This window comes from Microplitis mediator, chromosome 1 (assembly GCF_029852145.1).
Source record: "Microplitis mediator isolate UGA2020A chromosome 1, iyMicMedi2.1, whole genome shotgun sequence".
Classification (NCBI taxonomy): domain Eukaryota; kingdom Metazoa; phylum Arthropoda; class Insecta; order Hymenoptera; family Braconidae; genus Microplitis; species Microplitis mediator.
In genome coordinates, this window is record NC_079969.1 from 4,921,882 (window position 1) to 4,947,578 (window position 25,697).

General features: G+C 28.6%; 2 protein-coding genes across 2 annotated transcripts; both read right to left on the reverse strand.

Annotated features, from left to right (window-relative positions):
• Positions 1 to 15,477: 15,477 nt before the first annotated feature.
• LOC130670947 (uncharacterized) lies at positions 15,478 to 17,144 on the reverse strand. Its single transcript, XM_057474593.1, has 3 exons — positions 16,882 to 17,144; positions 16,259 to 16,763; positions 15,478 to 16,185 (listed from the first exon to the last, which is right to left on the reverse strand). The coding sequence occupies exons 1-3, from the start codon at positions 16,999 to 17,001 to the stop codon at positions 15,557 to 15,559; spliced, it is 1,254 nt and encodes a 417-aa protein (XP_057330576.1). The 5' UTR covers positions 17,002 to 17,144; the 3' UTR covers positions 15,478 to 15,556.
• A 5,506-nt stretch (positions 17,145 to 22,650) lies between these two features.
• On the reverse strand, positions 22,651 to 25,541 carry LOC130670340 (uncharacterized). Its single transcript, XM_057473714.1, has 3 exons — positions 25,256 to 25,541; positions 24,634 to 25,138; positions 22,651 to 24,561 (listed from the first exon to the last, which is right to left on the reverse strand). The coding sequence occupies exons 1-3, from the start codon at positions 25,370 to 25,372 to the stop codon at positions 23,417 to 23,419; spliced, it is 1,767 nt and encodes a 588-aa protein (XP_057329697.1). The 5' UTR covers positions 25,373 to 25,541; the 3' UTR covers positions 22,651 to 23,416.
• Between the last annotated feature and the right edge of the window lie 156 nt (positions 25,542 to 25,697).

Here is a 25,697-nt window from a genome sequence, read left to right on the forward strand (position 1 = left end):
AGAAATTACATTTAATTGTATTATTAAAATATTTTGACAGTTCTTAGTAAATTATGGTTATTGTTACAAAAACATTTTTTTTTGTAACTTCGTTACGGTAAAATGACAATCCCTACTGATATAGCCACAATTCGCGCAAGCGCTCATTTCCTTTATTTAGTTTCCAACCACTCATTTAGCGGCGCTAGTGTATGCTTCAATGAAAATTATTTTTTTTATTTTACGCCATATGGATGCGCTATCCAGTTATATAGAGATCAGTGTGCAGTACAGTCATAAGCACAAGTCGGGCCACAGCCACAAAAAAAAAAAAAAAAAAAAAAAAAAAACACATAAAAGGGACAAATATTGACAATATCTTGTAAAACACACTTGAGCAGTGCGATGCATGCGATGTGATACAAGTAAAAATAATAAATAAAATAATAAATATATTGGAAAAATATAACTACAATATACCGCAAACCATAGATTTAAACATATAAGTTCTTCCATGTATGATCAATTATATACAGACAATATATCATTAATTACGTAGGTCAAAATATATATAAATTATATTATATTATACTTTATAAATTACATATATATCATCCATATATGATAAAACTATATTAAGCATTATATGAGATAATATATATAGAGTAATATAAAACATTACATAAAAAGAAATATATAATTAAAAATATATATACCAATATATGTAAAAAAAAGGCCATTCGGCAGCCGAAATGGAAGGTAGATTTGCCAATCAATCTATATAAAAAGTTACATACATACATATCTTGTGATACATGTTAGTGTATAGACATGATATGATATTAGGCTCGTTTTCTTAGAGTGAGGGTAAAAAAAGACAACGACTATTTTCGATAGAGAACTTTAGATAGTTGATTTGACAAAACATTAGTTAGGTAATGTATTAGACAAAACATTACATAGGTAATGTATTAAACTAACCTTCACGTAAACGAAGTATAGAAAATTTAATTAATATGAGATCATAATTGTAATCGCTATTACGATGGCAAGACCACCCTGATGGAAATTTTTCGGAATTTTCTCTGAAAAACTCAGTTCTAAAATTCTAAAGACTTTTTCAAAGCTCTAAAGACTTTTTCAGAGAAAAGTCCGGAAAATTTCCACCAGGGCAGTGATAATCATAGGGATTAGAGGTACATTTGATACATCATAAATAATAAAAGAAATACTTTTAGAATATAAAATAGCAGTAAAATTTACAGGATATTTTGTGCACAATAAAATACAACTGATGAAACTAGATTATAATGGGAAATTCATAAGATATGTGGAATGAAACCCATATTTTCAACATTTTTTGATTCCATTAAAATTTTCAAGGCCATCAAATTATAGGATGAAATGGTCGAAATACAAAGTTTAAGGTCATAAATTAAAGCTTACTAGACAAGCTTTCAGATACTTTTTACGGAAATCGTCTATGAGTATTAGTTTTAAAATTATATGAACTTGAATGTGGAAAAAAATTGATTTTTTCAAAAAATCATGGAAATTTCAAAAAGCCATAACTTCTAAACTAATCAACCGATTTTGCCCATCTTCGAACTTAACCGTGATAATCGCCCATAGAATAAGTGTGAAAAATTTCATTAAGATCTGATAAGAATTGTAGGCGTAATCGTGTCCTCAAAACTGCGTTATATCCCATATATATATATATATATATATATATACATACATATATAAATTTTTTAACGGATGGTATTTTCGAACCCTACTCAACTAATTATGATAGGTTGTGACAAAATTCCTTGAAAAATCGACCATGAGGACAAATACAATAGTTAGATTTTAGAAAAATCTACCTAAAAAACATATATTCATAAATATATATATTTTTGCCGCCATATATTTATCACATGTTCGCAATATATATTTTTAACAATATATAGCTTTTCCATGCTGGTAGTCATCGAAAGTATAATTAAAAGATAATTATCCAATTGAAGGTAAATTGAGATAGGTCAGAATAATATTATTCTGACAAATTTAAATTTGTCATATCTCAATTAACTCTTAATTTAATGATCAACTGTTGGAGTATATTATCGATGACTAATTTTATTAGGTAGATTTTTTTAAAAATCTAACTATTGTATTTGTCCTCATGGTCGATTTTTCAAGGGATTTCGTCATAAACTATCATAATTAGTTGAGTGGAGTTCAAAAATACCATTCGTTAAAAAATTTATATATGTATGTATATATATATATATATATATATATATATATATATATATATATATATATATATATGTAATATAACGGACTTTTGAGGACACGATTGCGTCTACAATTCTTATCCGATCTTAATGAAATTTTCTACACTTATTTTATGTGTAATTACCACGGTTAAGTTCGAAGATGGGCTGAATCGGTCGATTAGTTTAGAAGTTATGGCTGTTTTTAATTTTAACGATTTTTCGAAAAAATCTGTTTTTAGTCCCTTTTAAAGTCCATATAACTTTCAAACTAAAATTCATAGAGATTTCCTGTAAAAAGTATTTTAAAGCTTGACTAATAACTTTATATTTTGACCATTTCTTCCAATAATTTGATAACCTTGAAAATTTTAATGGAATCAAAAAATGTTGAAAATATGGTTTTCACTCCAAATCACTTATGCTTGTCCCATTATAATCCAGCCCTCGCGGACTCGGGATTACTCCGAAATCATGGTGAAATTTCGGTGAAATCATAGTGGAAAGATAGTGAACCCATAGTGAAATGACAGTGAAATCACTGTAACTTTGTGCCATTTGCTTACTGTGTGATAATTATCATCCGATGGTAATTTTATGATGATTTCACCATCTATTCATAGTAGAATCACAATAGCATTACAGTTAATTTACAGTAGTATAGCTGTAAGTTGACAGTGGTATTACTGTGTATTTACAGTGATTTCACTATCAGTTTATCCAGGATCTGCAGTGTTTCAGTCATGCTTTCTCGGTAATAATACCGTCATCATATAGTGATTTCACAGCAGTCTTACTATAGATTCTTCGTGAAATCACAATAATATCGCTGTGAATTGACAGTAATATTACTGTGATTTCTTAATCATTTAATCCTGGATCTGCTTAGTTTTCATCGAGATTTAGGGGCAATATTGAGATCCTATATTTATTGATTCAAAGATAATAATAATAAAATTAATAATAATATTATAATAGCAACAATAATCCTAATCTTGGTTTTTCAATAAATAATTTTTCTTGTTTAAAAAAATTATTTATTAACCCTTTGTACGACTTCATGTAATTCCTCTGGAGGATTAAATGCCATTTTTTTACTCTCGGTAAAGAAGGAATTTTATTTTTTTTTAACGCATGATGGGACTCGAACTGCCGACCCTTCGATTGAGAGCAGCTTAAGTCATGTACTTTAGCCCGCTCGGCCACCACACGCATTCGGAACCAGGGTACCGTTACTGCCCCTATACTATTCAATATATATAACAGCGAGGTTCTTAATCTTTTTGAGCTAAATAGCGGAAACAAGACACATTCTGGTGCCTACGCCGATGACCAGGTCATATATGTCGCCGACAAAAAAATCCCAGTAATCCAGAATAAATTGGAAACACTGGTAAACAAAATATATGCATACTACAAGCAATGGAATCTGAAGATAAATCCAGGTAAAAGTGAAACAATTCTCTTCCGTAAAACTGTGAACGAAATCACTTCACTGACGGTACCGCACATAAAAAACTTCAAAATCAGCATTCATGACTTAGACACTGGGCAGATCACTGAAGTCCCGAACAAGAACCTGGTAAAATATCTTGGACTTAATTTCGACCACCTATTGCGGATGAACAAACACCACGCCATCCAGCTCGCTAAGGCAAAGAAAGCACTAAGAATTAACTTCAAGATATTTTACAACCATCACTTGGAGTCCAAAGCTAAAATCATTTGTTATCAGCTGCTCATAAGACCCATTATTGCATACGCCGCACCCATTTGGTGGAATGTAGGCCCCTCCGTAATGGAAAAATACCGCTAGTTTGAGAGATCATGCCTCAGAGCCTGCCTAGGCAGGTACCGTACACCAGAATCAAATTACTTGAAGATGATTGACAACGAGACGATATATAACCTGGCGAACATTCCCAGGTTTGACACTTTTGTGCTGACGCTGACGAGGAACTACTTCAGCTCACTGCATACCCGGGAAAAAATGTTTTTATAAAATTTTATAAAATTTTACAAAATTTTAGTACTAACATTTTATAAAATTTTATAAAATTTTATACTGAAAATGGCCTGGTAAAATTTTATCAAATTTTATAAAGTTTTATAAAATTTTATGAAGTTTTATAAGAATTTATAAAATTTTATGAAACTTTGTAAAATTTCATAAAATTTTACCAGGCCATTTTCAGTATACAATTTTATAAAATTTTGTAAAATTTTATAAAATGATTTTTTTTTCCGGGACGGGTCACCCATCCAATTTATGGCCACCCTCGATGCTGTTTAACTTTAGTTATCGAAGAATCGTTGTCTGCTACGCTCGTCTATTGGTCACTTGTAGCTTAGAAATATTCGTGGCTGTATTTATGATTACTCATGAATTCTTATCAGTCATATTTTATAGTATTAATTTATAATAATATATAAAAAAAAGATTTGAATAACTCAACTATCGATTGTTTAATGGACATAAAATTTTAAAATTAATTAAATTTATTGATTTTTAATGATTTATATTTTTGAATTAATGGCGAAACCTTTGAATTTTTCCTTGAGTAATGAAGAATTAATTTTAATTGATAGTTGACAAAATAAAAGTTTAAAAACATTAAATTCAAAATTATCACATTTTGTAATATATATATATATAAATATGTAAGAGAAAGGGGCGGCGGGGGTAGGCAAAACGAGGTACTTCAAAAATTTTATGAAAAAAAAATTTTTTTTTTTAAATCTGTTATAACCATCCCAAAATTACTTTTGTAGATATAATTGAGCATTATTTTGAATTTTCTTTCGTTAAACTTTTTCAAGAATCGAGTGCCGGTCGAAAAACGTTAAAGAATTTTGTATTATGATAAAAACTATTAAAAACTTTTTTATCTTCCTTTGCATCCAATAATTGTGTAAAATATATTTTTTTTTAATGTAAATAACTTACAAAAAAATTTAATAAAATCAAACTTATTCAATATTCAGAATTTGTTTTTTTCTACATTTTTCTGGGGGTACCCTGCATATATTTAGGTAATCAATTATATTTTTGATAATGTAATTTTCATATTTGTTTATCACCATATTTTGCCCGCAAAAATGAAATTTTTTTTTTATGGCCATTGAAAATTTTGTCTATTTACTTTGAATTTCTAACAATTTTTATAATCAATTGTAATAAACTTTATAAAATTGTGTGAAATTTTATCAAATTTTACAAAATGCTACCCCACACTAGATGCAATAGTGACATCAAATTCTCTAAAGTTTTATGAAATATTATAAAATTTTATATTATTTTATAAAATTTCATACAATTATATAAAATTTTATCTAATTATTACTCCCCTTTTGAGATCTTACTTTATGAAATTGTATAAATTTGTATAAGATTTTATAAGATTGCATATAATTTTATGAAATCGTCTACAACTTTATAAAATTTTATAAAATTTCATCTAAATATTACTTCTCTTCTAAGGACTTACTTCATGAAATTATATAAAATTGTATAAGATTGTATAAAATTTTATATAATTTTATGAAATTGTATAAAACATTATAAAATTTTATAAAATTTCATCTAAATATTACTTCCCTTCTAAGGAATTACTTTATAAAATTGTATAAAATTTTATATAATTTTATGAAATCGTATAAAACTTTATAAAATTTCATACAATTATATCAAATTTCATTTAATTATTACTTCCCTCACTAAGAAATTACTTTATAAAATTGTATAAGATTGTATAAAAATTTATATAATTTTATGAAATTATATAAAAGTTTATACAATTTTATAAAATCTTATAAAATTTCGTAAAATTATATAAAATTTCATCTAATTATTACTTCCTTTTTAAGATCTTGCCACATAAAATTTTATAAATATTTATAAAATTCTATGAAATTTGATAAAATTATATAAAATCATATGAAATTCTATAAAATTTCGCTGTACAGTCTTATAAAATTGTATAAAATTTGATATAATTTTATACAACTGTGTAAAACTTTATAAAATTTTATATAATTTTATACAATTTTATAAAATGTCATACAATTTTATAAAATTACATTCATCTATTACGTTCCTTACTCAGAGCTTACTTTATAAAATTTTATTGAATTTTATAAAATTTTATAAGATTTTATAAAATTGTATAAAATATTATAAAATTTTATAAAATTGTATGAATTTTTATAAAGTTTTGCTGTAAAATCTTATAAAATCTTACAAAATTTTATAAAATTGTATAAAATTTTACATTATTTTATAAAATTTTATAAAAACATTTTTTCCCGGGTAGTATCGATAATCAACACCTTAAAGGTCTGAAAATTGATAATGAACATCAAATCCGTCGAATGGCTCGAAGCAATTATTCGGCGCCTGAAATATTCACCAACCTCGACAAAATGGGATGTATCCAAGACCAGAATAACATCCCAATTATCTATCACATCCGAAGGAATTGTGCAAAAAAAGCAATTTGGACCGACACAGATAATATCCCCAGAGATCGCTGGGTTTATTCCATGGATCTGCCGAGAAATGACTCGGAAAGCCTTGAGAGGCTCTCTGAAAAATACTGGTGGCTACATCCTGACGCCAAACATATGGATGAGTTACGTAAAAGAGCGAGGCTCAAAAAAACCCGACAACAACAGCGACGAATAACTCAATAAAACCAAAGCATTAATAGTTATACTATAGTTACAAGTATTAATAGGCTAATATTATAAATGTACATAAAAATAATAGTTACGAGCCTACATATTCCTTCCTTCCCATCGTTTACCCTCCTCTTTCCTCCCCCCCCCCCTTTTTCTGTCATGTCCAATGGACAACTTATATGAGCAATGGTTTTTTTTAATTTAAATTAATTTTATTTTTTCCATAGCATAAGTTCAATAATGTATGTATTTAATTAACATTTAAATTTTTATTATTTATTTTTATTGTTAAATGTTCATAAAGTCTAGTGGAGAGAAGCTTCATAGAGAAGACCACCACTAAAAATTCTCACGTTACAAAATAAGTTGTTGTAAGAAAATTTATTACTTACTTATGTATAAGGACAAATTTAAAAATAAACTTTCTTTTTAAAATGAAAAAAAAAAACGCATTCGGAACCAAATATTTAATCTGTTACTTCATGCTATTCAATACTATATATACTCAAGACTAAGCTATAAGAAAAATTATTTTATTAAATACTATAAAATTAAAAGAATTCGATATTTATAAAAAAAAAAATTTTGCCTTCATTTGTAAATCATCAAGTTTTCTTAATTTAAGAATATTTTATTTTAAATTATGATAAATAATAAATATTTACTATTGAAATATTAATTTAAATGATGTTCTCTTTATTTTTTGCAGTAGTTTAAATTCAATTTATACAGTTTTGAAAAAAAAGTTATTCAATTTTTTTATTTATTTATTTTTTTTCATAATTCTGAAGAATTTTACCGTCTTAAGCTTTTATAAAATTAACTAAATTAGATAATTACAGATAAAGTTTCGCTCGGAAATTCCTAAAATAGCTAAATTTATAATAAATAAAATACATATGTGCCCAAATATTTGCTAAACTTACAAATAATTATAGGAGCATTTATGAAATAATTGATATTATTTTTTTTTTTAATTCCATTTCTATCGATTAATGACATTAAAAATTCGAATTTTGATTTTGAAATTGGATTAATGATAGATGTACCGTATCAGATCACTATCAAAGTAGAGTTAAATCATGGAGAAAACGCTAATAATTTGCTGTGAAAATATCACAGAGTCACAGTTCTAATACTACTAGGTTGTCATGGGATCACGGTAAATTCATGGTTAAACCACTATGAACTGACTGTGAAACTATTGTAAAGTCACAGAGTTAACACTATCAGATTACTATGGAATCACAGTGAATTCGTAGTGAAATCACGATAAACTGACTGTGAACCCATGATAAAGCCTCAGTGTTACCATTGTTGGGTTACCATAAATCGATAGCTGATCGACAGTAAAATTATCAAGAAAGTATGGTAATTTAATTGTAAACCTACAAAAGAATCACAAGTGAAATCACTATGGAACTACCATAAAATTACTGTAAAATTACTATATAACCAGAGTGACGAAATGGCACAAAACGACTGTGAATTCACTATGAAATTACCATCAATACACAGTAAACTTACGGTAAAATTGATTTCACTGTGATTTCACAGTAACCCCGAATCCGCGAGGGTATATTTCTTCTTTTTGCATATGAGCGTGACCTAGAAGCTGGAAAATTAATTCGAATATTATCGATCCCGTTATAGCGGAACCTTTGTATAAGTTATATTATAATAGAATAATATAAACAAAATTTCTAATAAATTTTTATATGTACTCTAATAGCCATTTTGATCCGCAGTAGATTATCATCAACTTTTTGAGAAAGTTATCAACAACTTGTGGTCAACAGTTAAAAAATAAGGCTGAAATACACATTTTAAGTATTTCCTGATAGTAACACTCTGATCAGAGAGTTGATGTCAGTTTGTTGCGATCAAGTTGACGACAACTTCAGACTTTGTAAATTTTGACGACAAGTCGTTGCCAACTTCCCCAGAAAATGTACGACAATCGACTGTGACAGCCTGCCACCAATTTGCTAGGAAAAATAAAAGGCAACTTTACGGCAACCTAAACTATGTAATGTAAATTTGTAAAGCGTAAAAACTGTAGAAAACGGAAGTTATACAGTTAAGATTAGAACAATAATTTGAAATCTACACGGAAAAAAATAAATAGAACTGGCTACCATGTCAGATAGTAGTCAGTGCCATCTGTAGAAAAAAAAAATTGAGATAGCAGTGGGTCCTATCTACGTAGTACTGGCTACTCTCTACATTGTTCTCAGCGCTATGTCGGATGTTGCTCACTACTATCCTACATATTACACTCTTACATATTGCCCAGTTCTATGTACATAGCAGCCAGTCGTATGTCAGATAGCAAAGGTTACTTTTTAAACATATTACCCACTGCTATCTGCAGATAGCGCCTGCGTCTATGTCAAGATATTACTGGTTACTGTGTAACATAGTAGAGAGTTCTATGTAAGATAGCAATGAGTACTATCTGAGATTTTTTTTCCGTAAGGACTTAAATAATTTTCTTAGGGATGGCGCTAGTATTTATTATTGACAACGAACAAATAAAATTATTATCATAACTAAATTAATTATGACTTATTCAACTACGTTTCTGTATTTAAATATATAATTATTAATTATATATGATATTCTTTTTTATTTGTTTATATTTATTTATATTACGTATTAAAAAATATAATTAAATCATATGAGTTCGTTAATTGCTGAACACTTAAATTTTAAATTTTGTTTTATAAAATAAGTTTTTTTCATTCATGATAATAAATTTATTATAACAACAATTATTATACAATTACAATCATTAATTATAATTAATGAACACTTGAATTTTGAATTTTATTTTATAAATTAAGTTTTTTTCATTTACGGTAGTAAATTTATAATAATAATAATTGTTATTATTATAATTTATTTATTTCCATTATATTCCATTATATTTTTTAATACGTAATATAAATAAATATAAACAAATAAAAAAGAATATCATATATAATTAATAATTATATATTTAAATACAGAAACGTAGTTGAATAAGTCATAATTAATTTAGTTATGATAATAATTTTATTTGTTCGTTGTCAATAATAAATACTAGCGCCATCCCTAAGAAAATTATTTAAGTCCTTACGGAAAAAAAATCTCAGATAGTACTCATTGCTATCTTACATAGAACTCTCTACTATGTTACACAGTAACCAGTAATATCTTGACATAGACGCAGGCGCTATCTGCAGATAGCAGTGGGTAATATGTTTAAAAAGTAACCTTTGCTATCTGACATACGACTGGCTGCTATGTACATAGAACTGGGCAATATGTAAGAGTGTAATATGTAGGATAGTAGTGAGCAACATCCGACATAGCGCTGAGAACAATGTAGAGAGTAGCCAGTACTACGTAGATAGGACCCACTGCTATCTCAATTTTTTTTTTCTACAGATGGCACTGACTACTATCTGACATGGTAGCCAGTTCTATTTATTTTTTTCCGTGTATTTCATACACGAATAAACTATACTTGTTTGAAATGCTATGGTGTTACAGTAAAACCGGACTATGTTGGCCACCTGACGGAGGTTGAAATAAACCCATGCAAAAATTTCCATGCCTAGTAAAATTTACAATGGTTACAATAAATTGCGATGTAATGGTAAATTTTACTACGACCATAACGATTTTTCCATATATTTATCTTAATTTTTGCAGGTAGTCAGCATGGTCTGGTTTTACTGTATCACCATAGAATTTTCAACAACAATAATTTCTCTATGTATGGAAAATTGATTTTATTGTCATTTCGACGTATAGTTGCACTATTTATTGTTATTATATTAGCGTTATTATATTTAATAGTTATTTTATGTTATCTCTGATGTGCAGTTAAATGTATAAATAAAAAATAAGTGAATTATAAAATAATTTCAAATAAATATTAAATTCGGAAATAAATTTTACTTAAAAAAGTGAAATTTTAAATTATACATAAAAAAAAAAAGCCTGTGATCAATATAAAATTATAATTTTTTTGCTATATATTATAAGAAAAAAAATAAAAACAAAAAAAAACGAAAAATAGTTACGGAAATGCATAATTAAATATTTTTATTCTCTCTCTTTCTAATTTTTAGTTACATCTATTATTATGCCTTCAGGTTAATTATTAAGCCTGGAAATGCAATTACAATTAATAGTTATTGATATATTGCATTGTAAGTTAAATTATAATATTAAAATATGACAAGTGAATACTCGTATTATATATTAATATTAACGAGATTAATTGTGTACTTAAAAAAATATAACAAAATATACCAAGTGACGGATTTTCTCGATCGCGAAAAATAATAATATGCATATAACAGTAATTTATACAATTATGTATTCCTTAAATCACAAGTCAAACTTATCAATTAATTCATTATATAAATTTAATAGGAATATACATGTTATAATTTTTAAGTTCATTATCTCATTTTTCTCGGCTGTGTTTGATAATTGTACGATTAATATAAATTAAGTAATAAATTACCTAAACGAATACAAAATATATCACTTTGTCAGATGATATTATCCTGATTTAATTATCCGAAAATTGTTTTCTTTTGAATAATAGATTTTTTAAATGAAATTATAATAAATATTCACTTTTGGATTTCATGAAAATTATTCATTCTACTGTTGTAATTCTGTAAAAGCTCTTCACGATAAAAAATTTATTTTTTATTTATTCCTATCGAAATTAAATTTTCTACGGAGGGCAATTTATTTTAACATTAAAACTCCGGATCGGAGTGGATGCGGACTAAAACAGTGATGCCAACTCGTCGAAATTTTTTCCCCCAAGTTTATTTTAAAATCCCCTGAATTCAAACCAAAATACCCTAAACTCGAACGTGAAAAAATTTTTTGAATTGACAGTTTCATTTTATATTATTTTGCTTAATAGAATTAATTAAATAAAAAAAAATTAGTCAAATATTTTTAGTTGTTTAAAATTTGATAAATTAACTTACTTACATAAGTTTTCATGTTAAATCAGAAAATTAAAAGTAAATAGGTTTTATTCAATTAGTACACGAAATCGATAGGAAAAAGTTATTATATTTACTGAATAGGCATCAGTACGTGTAATTTATAAATAAATAAAATATATATATTCATAATTATAAATATTTAGACTATGTTAATTCCCAACTCAATAATAATTTTAAAGAACTCATGAGCTGCTTGTTCTTCATTAGTGTCAGTAGTTTTAAAGTCATACATTTTTACATTAAACAGTTTTAACATACTAGAAGATGGAATAAAATTTACACACGAACCATAGTTTCTCTGTATGCTAAATTTAACCATCATTAAACTTTGCATTAGACTTTGCTTAGTCACTAAAATGAAATCCACATCACTCCACTGGAAAAAAAAAAAATTCCGTATTCACTCCATCTACAGAGTTTTTTTGTTTAACCCTAAAACTCCGAGTGACAGAGGACATTCAGATTAAAATACAATTTTACCATAACGAGATTTCAAATTGTTTTGAATGTTCTAAAATCGACAACTGCTTAATTCGTTAGTAATCGAATGCTTTATAATAAATTTTACTCACCCTTGATATTGTCAGCATAATTATAATTTTTTTTGAATAATATTATATAAATATAGTTATGAAATATAATACGATCAATAGTGTTACATGTTTGTACTTTTGTTTTAACGCATTTAAATTTCTTCTTTCATGTGACTGTGACCTAGACCCTTCAGTATAACATTCAGAGGTATCGATCAGCGGAAAAAAAACCTCATATTTTTACAATGGTAGAAAAAATGTTTATAAACATGACCATCATACATGAACAGATATGATTATATCTAAGCATTTTTTCCCGGGTACCCAAATAATGAAATGCTACAAAAATTTATAACAATAACATTTACGACATAAGGTTAGAAAAGTAATTGAAAAGACATTTTTTAATTATTTGTTATTTTTATTAATTAATCATAATATTTTTTATTTTTTTGAATTACAAATTTATAAACATTAAAAGTCCTCATTAAATGTTAGACATTACTTATAAACTAAGATTGATTACTTAAATAAATAAATTACTTGGAAAGATGATCAAAACTTACACAATTTAATCATATGGTGCCTCACTAAAATATTCATTTTCTTTTTTTTTGTTTTTTGTGAAATATAATTGAATCTTATTAGTAAAATCGAAAATTCAGTTAAATTAATAACACATTTAAACGTGATTTGAAACTCCGCTTAAAAACTCCGATAGAATCTGATTGAAACGCTGTCGGATGAAATCAGTCAATCGGAATGCACTTGGAACGGTTCCGAATAATTGATCGAATTTCAATCGGGAACAAATCTTGTTCCGATTGAATCCGATTGAAATTTATTTAATGAGATTTAATCGGATTCATTTGGAAAGTCACAATTTTATTTGATTGAATCAGATTCAATCGAAGTTTTTAGTCAGAGAAACTGAAAAAAAAATATACACATTATTATATAATTATAACTATGGTGGTAAGAATAATATTTTTTATTTTGAAATTCTTGTAATATATGTTATGATTACTTGCATAATTATTATTGTAAAAATCACATCTAATGGTGAAGCTTTTGCTTTAATACTCACAAAATATAATAGTCGACTATTAATAAATAACTTAATTTAAATAAAAATTGGTTGGATGGAGGAAATCTACTCAATCAAACTCAATTATTTAATTTTCTTTACATAATTAATAATAAAAAGGGAAATTTAGAAAAAATTTATGGATAATTTTTTTAAATTCTGCGAGTGCCAATTTTTTTTCAAACTAAATTTTTATGCTGAAAAAAAAATAAAAAATTGCTATAAGTATCGGCTAATTTTAGGATCATACAGATAATTACGTATTTTATTAATGGTACAAATTGAAAAATAATATTTATTTGACTATTATGATTATATGATTAAAAAATATAAATATGATTTGAAAATTGAAATTTATTGTTTTTTTAATAATAATCAATGAGTAACAATTACAGGCTAGGTTACCTTGTGTACTGCTGTATATTCAAGGCGGAAACACGACTAGGCAGCAGCGCGATTTGAATTGCGATCTGGCGCTTACACGCACCGGACGGCGCGGCGTCGCATTCACGAGATGATTCTCAAAAATATATAATTATTAAATTTTTAAGACAACTGTAAAATTATTATTAATATTCATCCCTTCTAGAAAATTCGAAAAGAGCATGAAGGGTTAACAAGGCAGCGCGGCGCTCATCGTGCGTGTGACGAAGGGTTAATAGGCATATTTTGTCGATGTTATCGAATTTTGATTTCTATCGTCTCTGACGGCGATAATATGCGAAAATATGTTCAAGACCAAAGATGATGACTGCCAAAAGCTGAAAAAATGCCATGACTAGATATAAATTTGTCAAATCTTCAGCGTCAATTATCTGATGATCTAACATTCTTTCTTTTCTTTTTTCAATTTTCATTTTGTTTGATGCAATCCGTACGTACGTTGGCGCGTCAAATTTTGCGAGACCTAATTCTTTGAATTTTAATAATCTCTGATAAAATCGTTTGCCCAGGGCCCAATTTAATCGATGATGATAGAAAAAATTCTTTTTAATCACAAATCTTTTGGACGCGTGAAAATGATATTCCTTAGTCCAAAATAACATGGCAAAATCTGGTATAATACACGCAACTTCAGGATATCGCATCATTAGATCCAAACATGTTTTTACGGGAAAAGGGACTAGACGGGGATGTAAATATCTCATATCCTCTTCAGTTTTCCATAATTCTTTTTCTAATACACTATCATGGATCGCGTTAACATAATGTACGTGGTACTTTTGATCATACAAGTCTTTAAGAGACTCCACACGGAAAAAAATTAATCGTGAATGCAACATGATGCAGTCATGTTGCATTCACATGATGAAATCATGTTGCATTCACATGATTTGTCATGTTGCATTCACATGATAGTCATGTTGCGGTAACATGAGAAAATCATGTGGCATTCACATGATTTGTCATGTTGCATTCACATGATAATCATGTTGCGGTAACATGAGAAAAATCATGTTGCATTCACATGATTTGTCATGTTGCATTCACATGATAGTCATGTTGCGGTAACATGAGAAAATCATGTGGCATTCACATGATTTGTCATGTAGCATTCACATGATAATCATGTTGCGGTAACATGAGAAAAATCATGTTGCATTCACATGATTTCTCATGTTGCATTCACATGATAATCATGTTGCGGTAACATGAGATAATCATGTGAATGCAACATGATCTTCTCATGTTACCGCAACATGATTATCATGTGAATGCAACATGAGAAATCATGTGAATGCAACATGATTTTTCTCATGTTACCGCAACATGATTATCATGTGAATGCAACATGACAAATCATGTGAATGCCACATGATTTTCTCATGTTACCGCAACATGATTATCATGTGAATGCAACATGACAAATCATGTGAATGCCACATGATTTTCTCATGTTACCGCAACATGACTATCATGTGAATGCAACATGACAAATCATGTGAATGCAACATGATTTCATCATGTGAATGCAACATGACTGCATCATGTTGCATTCACGATTAATTTTTTTCCGTGCACGTTCTGAGAGGGCGGACGAGTAAGTGAGGCGAATAATTGTCCCTCAAGCGCTGGACCAAATATAAAAACGAACAAAAAAGCAGTAAAGAAGGTTAATTTCATAGCGAGTCGATCAAGAGGTGTATCTATCCCCATACTCATCAGCAGCTTCAAGACATCCAGAATAGCCAATCTGACTTGATACCCATTGTGCAATATAATCAGGACGGTAATTAAAAGAAGAATAATTATTATCCCTATAGCGCCATTAATATCGAACACACTTTCAATTTCATAAAATGCTGGTTGAAAACTTCGCTTTTGTGTTACTATGACATAAGAAAGTTCAATAGTCACGGGCACTAAGTCTCCAAGTTGAGTTACATAATCAGCATACACATCTGTAATAATGTCTTGTTCACCATTTATTATTGATAAAGCGAGTAAAGTAGAATCCCCTTCGAAGGCAGTCATTTGCAGAGTCATGTTCAAAGAAGCAAATATTCGATTAAAGTAAAAATGTGTATCTTTCGGTATCACCTCGGCCGTTTTAACAGGATAACCATCAAGAAGTATCGTTTTATCAAAAGTGAGATTCGCACATATATTAAGATCTGAATAAAAAAGAATTCATGTTGTATTAATTATAAAATGAATAATAATATAAATGATGGCTGAGGTATTTACCGTTAGTGAAAGATTGCTTGTAGAAGGTCACTGGTCGTTGATGGTGGTCAAACCAATTTTTCTCAATTTCAATCCAAGGATCGGGAGCTCGTTTCGTGAAAGGATTGTAAGTATAGAGAGTAGTTTCAGTGCCGGTACTAGAGCACACCACGACACATGATAACAGATCAAACTCCCATAGTAGTCCCAAAACTCCAATAGAATCCTTTTCACATGATTCTACAGATTCGACGATTACGAAAAACGCTGATTGAATACTCCAAAAGGGTGAAAATATCAACTTGCGAACTAGAGCATTCAATTCCTTATGACTCGACACTGATAAAATATACATTGGATAGGTTGGATTGTACAGTTGAATGTCTTTTGATATGAATCCATCGTTGATGATAATGACAGGTGCCTTTGTTGAATCGACCAAATTTTTGTGCAAACTAGTTGCCAAATTTTCAGTGATGACTATAGGATTTGATGTATTTGCATAGCAAAGTTTAAAAAGTTGAGCCTGTTAGAAAACAAACAAAAGTATTGTCATCATTATTACTACCCATAAAAAAACTGTGGAAATAAAATAGTTCATAACGGTGATGATGGAATTATAAAAAATATAAAAATTTAGTTACCACATGTATGTGTGTGATTGGAGTATCTGTTACTGGTAAATTAGAGTTTTCGAATTTATAACAAGAAACACTTGCAAACCATACACTTAAAATAATATTTTCTATTGATATCATCATCATGAATTAACTTATAAAACTTTTGTAACAATAATAGATTTTTAAATAACAAAATTATTAGAATTTAATGATAATGTTTGAATCAAAAAAATTGCCGATATTTGAAAGTCAGATTTCTGATCACATTCATCGGAAAATTAACAGAGAGTTTTATTATAAATAGTGATGACTATATTTGACGGTTTTTTTTTTATAAATAGTTTCTCGACGATGGGATGAAATATATATATGGTCGATATTGTGAGTTGCGCAAATAAAATATTTATAGTTATAAGGAACGTATAGCTCCCCATTTTCAGGAAAGTATTATTCAAGTAGAAGGGACTAATGAGCGAAACTATTGGCTAATATGCGGTTACGTAAATTGATATTGATTTATAAAAAAAAAACTATCTTGCAAACCGTATACCTGAAGTGTATTTTTGCCATGATCGAGGAAAATATACTTTTATTTTTAAATTCGAAGAAAAACAATAACAGTATAGTCAATTTCAACCAATGCAACCGTCCTAGTACTTTTGAACGGACTTAAAATTTACTGTCCCAAATGAAAATGCATTAATTTGACTAATTTATTGTATGTTATCGGAAAAAGAACTTTTCATTATTGCTTATAGGACCTAAAAGTCTAAAGCATATGAAATATTACTTCTCTTAACTTATACAAAGTTTTCGTTATCAAGAGATCAATATTCGATCCATTTCGGGCCATCAATAATATTCGAATCAATTTTTCAGCTTCTAGGTTACGCTCATTTTCAAAAAGAAGTAATGACATTGCTTTAAAATAAAAGATAAATGATCCCGAGTCAAAATTAAAACACTAATTCGAGCCTCAAAAACCTCATTTCTTTTGATGTTGTACCTACCGCTGAATGTGAAATACTATTTTGACCCTCACTATACTCAAAATAGGGTATGGAGGCCGAAATTCGTGTTTTAGCATAATATTTTCAACCTCCAAAACCTAAGATCGCTTTAAAACCCTATTTTTCGGTACTTCAGCCTACTAAGAGTATAAGTAGGTTAATTTTACGATTTCATGGAACATAGAATTTCGTCAATCTACAATTGTTGATCAACAATGTAAGGAAAAACATATAAAAAATATGTTTTTTACATAAACTTTTTATATTTCTTTTTCTATGTTGTTGATTAACAGAAAAACATATTTTTATATAATTTTTTGATATTTTGATAATTATATTTTTTATAAATTTAAAATATATTACGAATATATTTTTTTATCTCACCATACCTATATTTTTGTTATATTTACAAATATATTTTTATACATGTATTTTTTATATATTCTAAGATATATTTTTAATACATTTTTGAATATGAAAAATATATTTTTTCTATAAATTTTTTCATGGGGGTACATGGCCATATATAGAGCCTATATATTTTTTAAATAGTTTTATACATAACTATATAACCAAAATTACACATATCACAATTACTTACACGCAGGATTATATAGCACACGAAAAAAAAATAAGAAATTTTTTTGTTATTACTAATAATAGATTTTCAATTATATTTTGCTGTTTCAAAAGTGAGTTATTCTTACAATCTCATATAGCACAAGTAAACTTAGCAGTCACTGTTGGTAGCGCAGCCTAGTCGTTAAAGCGTCGGTCTTTCGTTCGTTAGGTCCCGGGTTCGAATCCCACTGAATCGTGTGCGTTCGGTTGATATTTATAGCGTTTTTTCCCTAAATTAAAAATTTCTACTCGGGTAGAAATTAATATGATCGAAAATCTGATGCATCATCAAAAAAAAAAAAAAAAAAAAAAAAATACAGAAATGGCTCAATTTTCGCGTCTTCTCTTTCTAAAGTAATTTGATAATTTTAGTTATATTTTGTTCAAATTTCTGAAAATTATAATTAATAAATAAAAAAATAATTTTAAAATTTTAAATTTTTCCCGCTCCCGGCAGCCATTTTGATTTCCATTCCTTCTCCTTTCCCTTCTTTCCCCGCACCTGATTCAAATTGTAGGCTTTGGAGGGTCATTTTAGGGTTCTGTAATACTAATTTCAGCCTAAACTTGGTAAAAGCGGACAAAAATACCAAGTTTAGGCTGAAATTAAGGTTTCGTTGTACAGCTTGGGCTTATCTAAAAAACTAATTTCAGCCTCCTTACCCTCGAGTAGAATTTGGAGGCTGAATCTAGTTTTTTAATTTTGACTCGGGATGTAACGATACTGATCTTTTTTCGTGTATAAATTTTAAGTAAAATTAGTCACCGAAAATATAATTAAAAAGATAATCATCCAATTGAAAGTAAATGGAGATAGGTCAGATTTAGTTACCAAGTCATAGAGTTGATCAACTTTAGGTCAGAATTAAGTTGTCATATCTCAATTACCTCTTAATTTAATGATTTACTGTTGAGGTATATTATCGATGACTACTTTCATTTAATATTTATGCAGAAAAGAAAATCAATATCGTTACATGTTTTAGCTTTTAGCTTGACGCATCACCATTTCTTCTTTTTGCATATGAGCGTGACCTAGAAGCTGGAAAATTAATTCGAATATTATCGATCTTGTTATAACGGACAATTTGTATAAGTAATATTATAATAGAATAATATACACAATATTTCCAATAAATTTGTATATGTAACTTTCTGAGAAAGTTATCGAAATTATTGATATTAGGGAGGATACACATCTTAAGTATTTTCTGATAGCAAGACTCTGGTCAGAAAGTTGGTGTCAATTAGTTGCGATCAAGTTGACGGCAACTTCATACTTTGTAACTGTTGACTACAAGTCGTTTCCAACATCCCCAAAAAATTTAAGACAATCGACTTGGGCAGCCTGATGCCAATTTGCTAGGAAAAATTAACGGCAACTTTATGTCAGCTAATGGCTGATAACTTTTGCAGCAAATTCCTTGCAGAGTTGACGGCAATTTACTGCCGTAACCTGTTGCCAATTTTCTAAGAAAATTTGAAGGTAACTTGACTGCAACTAATGGATGCTAACTTCTACCAGAAACTTTCTCAGATAATTTTTGACCACAGTCATAAAAACTGTTATCTGTAAATTACAATTATAATTATAATTCGTCAAGTCCGAATTATAGAACCCTTTATATTATATATGTTTACATATTTTTCTTGCAATAAATTTCAAATTTTCTGTATTCAAATATTTTTAATACCGAGTTAGCAATTACTACAATGATTTAAATCTGTGTAATAAAATCTTTCTTAATGGCAATTATTAAAATCATTAGGCATTAGACTTAAAATAAAATGATAAGTTTTAAAGGTCACGAAAAAAATAAAAACACATGATATATGAATGAGCGGCGTATTATTCGGCATGCGCTTACATAAAATATTTTTCATAAATAAGTAAAATGTTTTTATTTCTATTGTCGTCTTTCAACTGTCACAATTTGCTTGATTATAAAATTTATTTGATTTCTCAGCAAATGAATTAATGTTTCATTAATTTTATTCTTTTAAGAAAAATTTTTAATAAATTAAATCATCATATTTATGTCAAAATCTATAAAACTCAAAAGTATCTCTATACAATTTTCTTTCCTGCTTTACAAAACATTGTGAAATTTTCCGTGTCCTAATAATTAATTATTTGTGACCTTTATAATTAAATAATAAAAAAAAAGGATCATATTAGATCTGATTTATTTTTGCAAGTGTGTTAATAATTGTCTTAATAGAACATGAAAAAATATCTTAGATACTTAAAATACTTGATCCATTTTAAATACTTGAAATATATGTAATGGTTTCTTGCATTATGATTATTATAATAAACACATCCAATCATCAAGCTTTTAATTTAATACTCACAGAATATCCAAGTCGATTGTTAATAAATAATTTAGTTTCAATAAAAACTTTAAATCAAAGAAATCTGCACAATCAAATTTATTGAGCCAAGCGCAACTGTTTTTGTTAATATTAATAGGCTTATTTTTTCGATACTATCGAATTTTTATTTCTATCGTCTCTGACGGCGATAGTATGCGAAAATATGTTCAATACCATATAGAATGACTGCCAAAAGCTGAAAAAATGCCATGAATAGATATAAATTTGTCAAATTTTCAGCGCCAATTATTCGATAATCGAAAATTTTTTCTCTTCTTCTCGCAATTTTTATTTTGGCCCATGCATTTCGTGTTTCTATTGTCTGATCTTTTTCTGCGATACCTAAGTCTTTAAAGTATAATAATCCCTCGTAAATTGTTTTCCCAAGATCCAATATTTACAAGTATGTAAGAAATACCTATTTTTTAACACAAACTTTTTAGATATGTAAAAATTTTTGTTCATAGCTTCATATAAGATCATGCTATAATCAAATATACACGCAACTCCATTATCTTCGGAAATTAGTTCTAAACATTGATCTGCGGTAAATGAGGATGGCTTGGGATGTAAATACTCCTTTTCCTTGACAGTTTTCCATAATCCTTTTTGTAATATACTATCATCTATCGCTTCAATATAATATACGTGGTACTTTTGATCATACAAATCTTTAAGAAGGGTACTAATTTCAACTTGTGGAAAATAGCAAACAATTTCCTATGACTTGACACTGATAAAATATACATTGGGTGGGTTGGAAAGTACGGCGGAATGTTTTTTGATACGAAGTTATCGTTGATGATAATGACTGGAGCCTTTGTTGTGTCGGACAAATTTTTGTGCAATGTCTCTGCCAAGTTTTCAGTGATGGCTATTGGATGTGATGTATTTGCATAGCAAAGTTTAAAAAGTTGAGCCTGTTAGAAAACAAACAAAAGTATTGTCATCATTATTACTATCCATAAAAAAACTGTAGAAATAAAAAAGTTCATAAGGGTGATGGTGGAAGGAATTATTAAAAATATAAAAATTTAGTTACCACATGTATGTGGGTGATTGGAGTATCTGTTACTGTTAAGTTTTCGAATTCATAACAAGAAACACTTGCGAACCATACACTCAAAATAATATTTCCTATTGATTTCATCATCGTAAATAAATTTATATTAATAACAAGAAACTTTAAATTTCTTCGTAAAGACAATAAAAGATTTACTTACAAATATTGATATTTATATAATAAGACAGCAAATTGTGAAAATATAAAATTAATAACTAAACAAGAACCTTCTTATGTTTTATTTTTCGGTACAGATGAATTTGCATCGGAAAGTCTCCGAAAACTTGAAGTTATTAGTAAGTTGAATAAATATAGAGATGAATATAGTTATGAAAAATGATACGATCAATAGTGTTACATGTTTGACTTTTGTTTTAACGCATTTTCATTTCTTCTTTCATGTGACTGTGATCTAGACCCTTTATTATGACATTCAAAGGTATCGATCAGCAGAAAATAAAAACCTCATTTTTACAATGGTAGAAAAAATGTTTATAAACATGACCATCATACATGAACAGATACCATCATATCTAAGCATTTTTTCCCGGGTACACAAAAAATTACATGCTGCAAAAATTCAGAACAATAACATTTATATCATAAGTTTAGAAAAGTAATTGCAAAAACAATTTTTAATTATTTTTTATTTTTATTAATTAATCAAAATATTTTTAATTTTTTTGAATTACAAATTGATAAACATTAAAAGTCCTCATTAAATGTTAGACATGACTTATAAACTAAGATTTATTACTTAAATAAATAAATTACTTGGAAAGATGATCAAAACTTACACAATTTAATCATATGGTGCCTCACTAAAATATTCAGTTTTTTTTTTTATTTATGTAAAATATAATTGAATCTTATTAGTAAAATCGGAAATTCAGTTAAATTGATAACACATTTAAACGTGATTTCAAACTCTGCTTAAAAACACCGATAGAATCTGATTGGAACGCTGTCGAATGAAATCAGTCAATCGGAATGCACTTGGAACGGTTCCGAATAATTGATCGAATTTCAATCGGAAAAATATCTTGTTCCGATTAAAATTTATTCAATTTATTTATTTAATCGGACTCATTTAGAAAGTCACAATTCTTATTCGATTGAATTAGATTCAATCAGAGTTTCTAGTCAGGGAAACTAAAATAAATATATACACATTATTATGTAATTATAACTATAGTGGTTATATAATTATATTTTTATTCTGAAAATCTTGTAATATATGTTATGATTACTTACTGCATAATTACTGCATAATTATTATAGTAAAAATCACATCTAATGGTGAAGCTTTTGCTGTAATACTCACAAAATATAACATTCGACTGTTAATAAATAACTTAATTTAAATAAAAAACATGAAAATTAGTTGAATAGAGGAAATCTACACAATCAAATTTATTGAGTCAAGCCCATCTGTTTTTGGTAATAGGCATATTTTGTCGATGTTATCGAATTTTTATTTCTATCGTCTTTAACGGCGATAATATGCAACAATATGTTCAAAACCGAATATGATGACTGCCAAAAGCTGAAAAAATGCCAAAAATATATATAAATTTGTCAAATCTTCAGCGTCAATTATGTCATAATTTAACATTTTTTCTTTTCTTTTAGCAATTTTCATTTTGTTCGATGCAATCCGGATGTACAGTGGCTCGCCGCCACGTTCTGTGAGACCTAATTCTTGAAATTTTAATAATCTTTGATAAAATCGTTTGCCCAGGGCCCAATTTAATCGAGAATGATAGAAATAATTCTTTTTAAACACAAATTTTTTGGACGCGTGAAAATCAAATTTCCTAGTCCAAAATAGCATGTGAAAATTTTGAATGACACACGCAACTTCAGGATCTCGCATCATTAGTTTTAAACATCTTCCGACGGGAAAAGAGATTGGACGGGGATGTAAATATTTCATTTCCTCTTCAGTTTTCCATGACCCTTCTTCTAATATACTATTATGGACCGATTGAAGATAATATACGTGGTACTTTTGATCATACAAGTCCTTAAGAGACTCCACGTTCTGAGATGGCGGACGAGTCAGTGTGGCGAATATTTGTCCCTCAAGTGCTGGACCAAACATAAAAACGAACAAAAAAGCGGTAAAGAAAGTTAATTTCATAGCGAGTCGATCAAGAGGTGCATCCATTCCCATACTCATCAACAGCTTCAAGACATCCAGAATAGCCAATCTGACTTGATACCCATTGTGCAATATAATCAGGACGGTAATTAAAAGAAGAATAATTATTATCCCTATAGCGCCATTAATGTCGAACACACTTTTAATTTCATAAAATGCTGGTTGAAAACTTCGCTTTTGTGTTACTATGACATAAGAAAGTTCAAAAGTCACGGGCACTACGTCTCCAAATTGAAATACACTATCAGCATACAAGTCTCCACTAATATCTTGTTTACCTTGCATTACTGCTTCAGCGACTAAAAAAGCATCATTCCCGAAGACAGTTGGTTGCGGAGTTGTATTCAAAGAAGCAAATGTTTGAGCCAAGTAAAACTTTGTACCTCCCGGTAAATACTCGGCCATTGTAACAGGATAACCATCAAGAAGTTTAGTTTTATCGAAAGTGAGATTCGCACATATATTATGATCTGCAAAAAAAGAATTCATATTGTTTTAATTATAAAATGAATAGTAATATAAATGATGGCTGAGTTATTTACCGTTTGTGAAAAATTGCTTGTAGAAGGTCACTGGTCGACGGTTGTGGTCAAACCAATTTTTCTCAATTTCAATCCAAGGATCGGGAGCTCGTTTCGTGAAAGGATTGTAAGTATAGAGAGTAGTTTCCGTGCTGGTACCGGAGCACACCACGACACATGATAACAGATCAAACTCCCATAGTAGTCCCAAAACTTGAAATGAATCCTCTTCACATGATTTTACAGATTCGACTAACACGAAAAACGCTGATTGAATACTCCAGAAGGGTGAATCTATCAGCTTGCTCAAAAGAGCATCTAATTCCATTTGACTCGTCATTGATAATATATACATTGGATAGGTTGGATTGTACAGTTGAATGTCTTTCGATATGAATTCATCGTTGATGATAATGACTGGTGCCTTTGTTGTATCGGTCAAATTTTTGTGCAATGTCTTTGCCAAGTTTTCAGTGATGGCTATAGGATTTGATGTATTTGCATAACAAAGTTCAAAAAGTTGAGCCTGTTGGAAAACAAACAAATGTTTTGTCATCATTATTATGACCCATAAAATAACTGTGGAAAAAAAAATTCCATACTGGTGATGATGGAATTATTAAAAATATAAAAATTTAGTTACCATATTTATGTGTGTGATTGGAGTATCTGTTACTGATAAATTGAAGTTTTCGAATTCATAACAAGAAACACTTGCGAACCATACACTTAAAACAATATATTTTATTGATATCATCATGAATAAATTTATAAAACTTTTGTAACGAAAAATAGATTTTGAAATAATTAAACTATTTGAATTTAGTGATAATATTTGAATGAAGAAAGTTGCCGATATCTGAAAGACAGACTTCTGATCACATTCATCGAAAAATTAACGGAGCGTAATTAAACAGTGATGGCTTTATTCGACGGTCTTTTTTGAATGGATAGTTTCTTGCCGGTGGGATGGTTTATATAAATTGTTGAAATTGTGAGTTGCGCAATTAAAATATTTGCATAGTTCCCCATTTTCAGGAAAGTATTGTTTGAGTGGAAGGGACTTCTGAGCGAAACTATTGGCT